The 8,121-nt window shown below is 18.3% G+C and overlaps 3 protein-coding genes across 3 annotated transcripts in view; 1 reads left to right on the forward strand and 2 right to left on the reverse strand.

Moving 5' to 3' along the window:
- Window positions 1-844: 844 nt before the first annotated feature.
- Window positions 845-1,935, reverse strand: PRSY57_1402500 (hypothetical protein; the record flags this gene model as incomplete). Its single annotated transcript, XM_020115248.1, has 2 exons — window positions 845-1,308; window positions 1,524-1,935. 2 exons carry the CDS (start codon window positions 1,933-1,935, stop codon window positions 845-847), a joined length of 876 nt encoding a protein of 291 aa, XP_019969905.1.
- Window positions 1,936-2,597: 662 nt separating this feature from the next.
- Window positions 2,598-6,101, reverse strand: PRSY57_1402600 (hypothetical protein; the record flags this gene model as incomplete). The annotated part of the gene is made up of 1 exon (XM_012909642.2): window positions 2,598-6,101. The coding sequence occupies one exon, from the start codon at window positions 6,099-6,101 to the stop codon at window positions 2,598-2,600; it is 3,504 nt and encodes a 1,167-aa protein (XP_012765096.2).
- A 612-nt stretch (window positions 6,102-6,713) lies between these two features.
- PRSY57_1402700 (hypothetical protein) overlaps window positions 6,714-8,121 on the forward strand; it is a gene marked incomplete at both ends in the record, with an annotated part of 3,163 nt that continues 1,755 nt past the window's right edge. The window contains 6 exons of the mRNA XM_020115249.1: window positions 6,714-6,783; window positions 6,963-7,198; window positions 7,336-7,573; window positions 7,678-7,761; window positions 7,873-7,925; window positions 8,024-8,071. Of these exons, the coding sequence (XP_019969906.1) occupies window positions 6,714-6,783; window positions 6,963-7,198; window positions 7,336-7,573; window positions 7,678-7,761; window positions 7,873-7,925; window positions 8,024-8,071 (729 nt within the window). Of the gene's footprint in view, window positions 6,784-6,962; window positions 7,199-7,335; window positions 7,574-7,677; window positions 7,762-7,872; window positions 7,926-8,023 lie in introns of the transcript that reaches the window.

Consider the following 8,121-nt stretch of genomic DNA (forward strand, 5'->3'; position numbering starts at 1 on the left):
TTTTTTTAAAAAAAATAATAATTTTTTTTTTTTTTTTTTTTATTTTTTTTTTTTTTTTTGTTCATCATACATTTAAATTCATTATAGAGGTAAAATGTTATCTATATATATGTATGATTAAATATATATATAAATGCTAAAAATGAAAAACATTACTAAAATATTGAATATATTTTAAAGAAATACAATAAAAAAAAATATAATAAATAATAACAAAACATAAAAAAAAAAATGATAATTATATATAATATATTTATTTATGTGTACAAATGAATAAATAAACACGTAATTTCTTTTATTAATATTATCTTCAAAATATAATAAAATGACTTCAATAAAAAAAAAAAAAAAAAAAAAAAAATTCATTTTTTTCACATATCAATATTTCCTTATTGAATTTATACATATGTATTTTTATATTATATTAAAAAAAAAAAAAAAAAAAAAAAAAAAAAAAAGGAATAAATAATGTTATATACATATTACATGTATCAGTTTTTATGTTTACAATAATATATGTGTAAAAAATAATATATTTTAAATACATGTATAAATATATTCACTTGGATATGAACTAAAAAATAAACGAAATATATATATATATAATATATTAATCACTAGTATAAATGTATACAAAAAAAAAAAAAAAAAATTCTTTCCAATTTTAAAATAAAATTAAAAATTGATACATTATTGAAATATATAAGCATCAATATATACATATATATATATATATATATATCATATATTTATTTAATAATTTATATCCTGTTGAATGAAAAAAATAATAACATTATATGAATTCATCAAAAAGAAAGATAACGTATAAATAACTATCTTAACACTAACCACAATAATATCCATTATATTTTGTATTTCCATTTTTACATTTACATATAACGCCAACTCCTTTTACAACATTATTTTTTTCTTCCTCCTCAGATAAAACAGGTACACATGTCGCGTCCTTATCACATCCTCCATTGTTTACCTTACAATGTTCTTCGCATTCGAAATTTTTTTCAGGATTACTTGAAAAGCCTTCTGGACATTTACAATATTCATATCCATGAGTATTCTGACAAACACCTTTTCCACAATTTAAAAAACATTTTTCTTCATTTAAAATTCGTACATTTCTAAACCATTCTTTCTGTTTTAATTTTATATTAAAATGTTTCATTTCCCCCCTCTCATTTACTTCCCTTTCAACAAACATTACACTCCTTTTTTGTTTTTCTTCTTTTAATTCTTTTCCTCTATAATTTTTATATTCATTTTTCCTGTACGTTAAAAAGAAATCCTTTACTGAAAAAAAGAAAGAAAGAAAAAAAATAAATAATAAATAATAAATAAATAAATAAATAAAATAACTAGCTTTTTTTTTTTTTTTTTTTTTTTTTTTTTTTTTTTTACAATTATGTATTATATTTCCTTAATTGTTCAGGTAAAAATTGTATAATCATTTAAATAAAATTACAGAAATTATGAAAACATAAATGAATAAGAAAATATATAATTACCTAATACTATCTTGAATATATTCTTAATAATTTTTATCGTATTATATTTAAATAAATAAATAATTTCATTTATTTGTGATATAATATTATACAAAAGAAATGATGTATTCATTTCTCTTCTTTCTATATTATTTACCAGACATTGATTTTTACTCATAAATATATTTTTTATGTCTTTTCCAATGAACTTTCCATATTCATTCATTTTATTATATTTACAATAACCACATGTTTCCTCATTACAACTAAGTATATTTGAACCCTCTATGTATTTCTCCTTAAACAAAAAAAAGTTAGGTATCAAATTTTTGTTATCATATACAAATTTACTTTTAAATGTGTATCTATGGGAAAGTAAAGAGCTACACAAATAAAAAAAGAAAACATAATTTTTCGCCATCAGAAATGTCATTTTTTACACATACATATGTGGTAAAATATTGCTACATATATATATATATATATATTGGTCGGTTTGTTTGTTTATTCAACACGACTGCTTATAATTAAATATAAACATATCATCAAGAGTTCGATGATCATATATTTGAAATAATTGTCCAAAAATATATAGCACATGGAATTATAATATAGAGAGGGAAAATATTTTTTTTAAGAAAATAAAAAAAGATGAATATATAATAATAACATAATCACAATCGAAATGTTGATTCATATATATATATATATATATATATATATATATATATTTACTTAAAAATATAATGCACATCATAGTATATATATTAAACGATTCTCAAAAAAAATCATAGTTCAATCCCATTTTGTATAATAAGACCAATCACTATACAAACCAGAAAATTAAAAAAAAAAAAAAAAAAAACAATGTACATACAGAAAAACAAAACAAGAAAACAAGTAAAAAAAAGAAAAAAAAAGGAAAAAAAGAAAAATGATAATATTATACATATATAAATATATATTTATATATATTAATATATATATATATATTTATATATTTATGTGTCAAATGGTACAACATAATATATACAAGTTCATAAAATTGGTTACTTTTATACAATGAATATATTTTGTACATTGTTCTTTACATTTTCATAATAACATATTTTTCAGAAAATTTTTTTTTTTAAAATTATTTCTATCCTTTTCCTTCCTTAACATTTTTTCAATCAAAAAAATATACTCCAAATAATTGGAGGATATGCTTCCTTTTACATCCCATAATATTTCTAAAAGTTTGAAAGAATATTTGAATTGTTTATTATAAAAACAATAATTAGCTAAATAAGTTACAGCATTAAAAAAAACTGTAGGTGAATTTCTCAAACATTGAATAAAATACAAATAACTGGTATTTTTATAATAAATTAAATTAAAATTTTTGAAGAATAAATTCGTTTTATGATATTCTTTAAATTTCTTTTTCTTTATATTATTATCCCCCCCAAAAAAAAAATTATTCTTTACAAACATTTCATATGAATTGTCCTTTAAAAATTCACTTATATATATATTATCATGATGCAAATTTTTAGATATTTTTTTAAAATATCCTTTTAAATATATGAGACACCAAAGTAAGCAATTGTTATTTGTTTTTTTATAATAATGATGAACAATAATATGTTTGATACATTCTTTTTTTTTCTCATCACTCAAAAGAAGATTAGATATATCATATTTCCTTATTAATTCATAATATTCGTTATTTAAAATATTTAAATTAATATTAAAAATCATAGAAGAAAATAAAACATTTTTCTTAAAATTCCAACCTCTTATTAACACATAAATATAATTATATATATCACCCCTTTTTAAATAGGAAGCAGACAAGAAATAATATATAGAAATATCTTCCTTAAAAAAAAGAGCCTTTTCATATGAAAAAATACAAAAAGTATAATGTTTTTTATATTCCAAACACTGCCCTAAACTATACCATACATAGGTATTGTTAAAATATATAAAAAGAACTTTTAATAAAATATATATGGAAATATTTACATTATTCTTGAATAAAAAATATTCTTGTGCTAAACTGATATAACTATATATATGATATTTATTTTTTTTAATACCTTTTTTAAAAAATGTAATTGACTTTTCATAATTCTTATTTAATGAATAATATTTTCCTAATATATAAAATAATTTTTCATCATAATTTTTTTTTTTATTTTTCTTTTGATAACTATGAGCCAGTAAAAATAAATCAAATGTTGAATTGTTTAAAAAATATATATTAGCTAATAATTCAACATATATAAATTCGTCTGAAAAATATTTAGGAATTATTAATTTTTTAAAAGCTTTATATTTTTTCATACTCATACACATTATATGTTTTTTATCTTTATCATAAAATTCAAATTTGTTATTAGGTCCCAAAAATATAATCTGATTTTTACAATTTTTAGATTGTCCATATTGAGAATAATAATATATAAAATATATATTCATCATTTGTTTTCTTAAAATAGCATTTTCCTTATTTATAATTTTTAACTTATTAAAATATTTCAAACTTTTTTTTTCCTGACCACAGTAATAATACAATTTGGCTAGCTCACCTGAAATGTACAGGTTATTTTTTCCCCTCAGGATTTTTATCAAATATTTATATATACATATAGAATCTTGATAATGTTTATTATTTAAAGAACAGAAATGTGCAAATCCGAATAAGGTCATAAAATTATTTTTAAAACTATGTTCTCTCAAATATTTTGTATATTTAATAAAAACATCATTAAATATGGTCTTTTTATTTTTAACATTTTCAACATGATGTACATTTTTTATATAATTTTTACAATTTTTATAACATCGATCCATATGTCCAACTATTTTTTCATTTCCTTCTTTATTCATCATACCCTCTTCAAAAATTTGGTTGACAAAATAATTGTTTTTAAAAAAGAAATCTTCATTCATATTTGTTATAGGGTTGATATATGTGTACAAATTATGATGGTTCATTATATTTATTTTATTATACTCATTTTTTGAAAATTCAAAGAATTCATTTTCAAACAAATGATTAACAAGATTATCTAATTTATTATGTTTATTTATGAAATACTTTTTTTTTACATATATGTATTTTTTTTTTTTTTTTTTTTTTTTTTTTTTGTCATTACAATTAATAGATATAGTATTATAATTATCATAATTATGTTGGTTTGTATATATTTCTTTTCTCTTTCTTTCAATTTCATGGTTATCTATAAATTTTTCTATACATATTAAGTTGTTAAAAAATATCCATGCAGTAATATTAAAATAATCTCTCTTAATACTCTTCTTAATATATAATACACTTTTATGATATTTTCCTAAATCATAATAAGCAACGCTTAATAATAAATAAAGATGTGTGTCAAAAACAATAAACTTTTTTCTCATATTTTTCATATACTGTATAATATATAAAAGTATTTCTTTTCTTCTCATATGTTCAATATTTATATGAAGATATTGTTTTCTCACATTTTTCTCATTATATATTGAGTATGAATGACTGTGCATATATAAACATAACATTTTTATATAAAGATAAAATCGCATATTTTCATTTATATGATACTTATCCGTATTTCTCTTTTTTATTTTCACTTTTTTATTAATATATTTGTTTTTTGTATGATTAATAAATTGTTCATTTTTCTTATATATATAACATATGTCCCCTTCTGATGGGTCATCATAAATATTATTTTTTTTTTTTTTATTTGATATTTTATTATGTATATCTACAAAATACTTATTGCTCTCTTGTGTAGGAAATATAGTATAACCGTTGTCATGTCGAATAATATTAATAAAATTATATTCAAAACCTGAACATTTTGTATATAAAAAAAAATTATTACATCTTCTGTTAATTTTATTTTCATATTTCATATATTTTGGATTTATAATAATATCATCATGATAATTTCTTTTTATTTCTTTTATTTTATCTTCTTTCTTATATTTTCCTTTTCTTTGTAACATGTCTAATATAGTAATATTTGTCCTGTCATTTATACGAGTCTTATGGCCTTTTACTTTCTCATCTTTTTTATGATTCTCTTCACATACCTCCTTACCTTTATTAATAAAATCGATTCTTTCAATCAATACATTCAAATTATATTTATTATTTACAAAAAAATTATCTTTCCATAATAAATTTGTTTTTAAAAGTTGAGAAGAATTCCTTGTCGATATTTGGCACAATAAATTATATGCTTCTTTATATTTTTTTTTATAAAATAAGGAAATAATTTTTTTATATTTTGAAAATGGTTTTCTAAGTTTTATATTATCAATAAGTTTTTTATTATAATTTATATGATCATCTTTATTTTTCTCGCATTTTGATAGTTCTAATAACCATGAAGAAGTATTATTGAGGCATCGTAATTTGTACAAAATACATTTTTGGAAAAGTAAATCTTTTTTCAAATAAATATTTGTTTTTTTTTCCTTTCTTTTATATATATTTTTTTCTATGTCATCATATCTATATACTTTATCATTTCCTTCTTCTTTATAATCAAAAATATTTTTTTCATTTTTCATTTGTTTTAAATAATTTTGAATTTTCATTGTATTACATAAATGTTCTTTATTATTTGATAAAAAAAGTACTAGAACTTCTCTTTTGTTTCTTTCTTTTTTCTTTCTTTCTTTCTTTTTTCTTTCTTTTTTTTTTTTTTTTTTTTTTTTTAATTGTTTTTATTTATTATCTTAATTTCATTTATTAAAAATATATTCCTTTTTAAATCACCATGGTCATATTTTTCCTTTCGATAAATGAGGAACATTATTACTACAGCTACAAGGTGTCTTCATAATAGATTCACAAATAAATAAATATATATATATATATATATATATATATATACTATATATTTTATAATGTAGTATATTAAAGACCAATACGTTTTAGAATATACATTTATTTATATATAAACTAGAAGATATAACTTAAAATATGTTTATTTTATTTTGTTCCTTTAAATAATACAAATATTAACATATTAAATCATAAAAAAGACATACTTTAGTATTACACGTCAAAAATAATATATGTACTTATAATAGATAAATATATCAAAAAATGTAAAATACATATATATATGTATATATATATATATATAGCATTATTAAGTATTTTCAAACATAAATCTTATAATATAAATTTTTTAACATTATACCATGGATATACTTCTTTGTACTTCCAAAGAAGGGAGGATAGAAAAAAGAAGAAATAAGATTTTAAGTAAAAGTAGGTAACATAACACGCACATATATATAAATAAATATATAAATATATATATATAAATAAATATATAAATATATATATATATATATATATATATATATATATATATATATATATATATATATGATAATCATATAAAACTTAATAATTTAAATAAATAAAATATATTTATATCTCCATAGTAAAGGAAGATAATAATGGCACAGCAAAGAAATTAAGCGAAACAAAAAACAACATTGAAGAAAACGACAAAGAAAATGAAGACAACCAATATTCCCTTGTATACAATTTTGAATATACAAATAATGAACATACAGAAAATTATGCTAATATAAAAAATGATATTATTTCTAGATTAAGTGAAAAAAAAAATGATTACCTACAAGAATTATCTAATAAACGAAACAATGAAGAAAAGGTACAATTCAAATATTAATACATATATAAAGAAATGGATCTATATACATTCATATAACATAATATAAAATAAATGACGAATTACATACATACATGCATACATATATTTATATATATCTTTTCCTTTTCGTTTTATAGCTCTTTTTACAAAATATAAAGAAATATTCTACAGATACATTAAACAAAAATAATGCTTTAAATTTTGATCAATATATTGATTATAAAAATGATTTTCCTGAGCATACATACGTATCTTCATTTCAATATAACATGATGGATGTTACTAACTTAGCTCTTAAAGAAAAGGAGACATATAAAAAGAAAGTAGATAAATATTTTTCCTTATTAAAATACAAAGACGAACAAATCAAAAAGGGTATAATAATTGAATTATTTATTTGTTCTTTTTTTTGTTCTACTAATATAAATATACACACATATACATACATACATAAATGCATATGTATGTATATATAACAGTCTGTGAAATCAATTCTAAGAATGTTACAACATTCATATCTTTTGTGAGAAATCAAATGGAAGGTTATAAAATATATCTAGAAGGTATAAATATATATATATATATATATATATATATATATATATATATATATATATTTTTCATTTTTTTTTTAAAATTATATTATTTTTAATCGTATTTCTTCATTCCTTTAGATATACTCAACAAAACAAGAGACGATCTGAACGAAAAAAGGAAGCTATTATTAGTACATCAAATAAAATATATATATTTTTTATATGTATGAGAAATTAATAAATATGCTTCTTTTCATATATAAACTTTTTGTATCCTTCTATATTTTAGAATAATAATAAAGAAATCCTTGATGACTTTTTGAGGATGAGAAATTTGGTATATAAAAAAAAAAAAAAAAAACATAAATATAGTAATATATAAATATA

Source organism: Plasmodium reichenowi, chromosome 14 (genome assembly GCF_001601855.1).
Source record: "Plasmodium reichenowi strain SY57 chromosome 14, whole genome shotgun sequence".
Classification (NCBI taxonomy): Eukaryota; Apicomplexa; class Aconoidasida; order Haemosporida; family Plasmodiidae; genus Plasmodium; species Plasmodium reichenowi.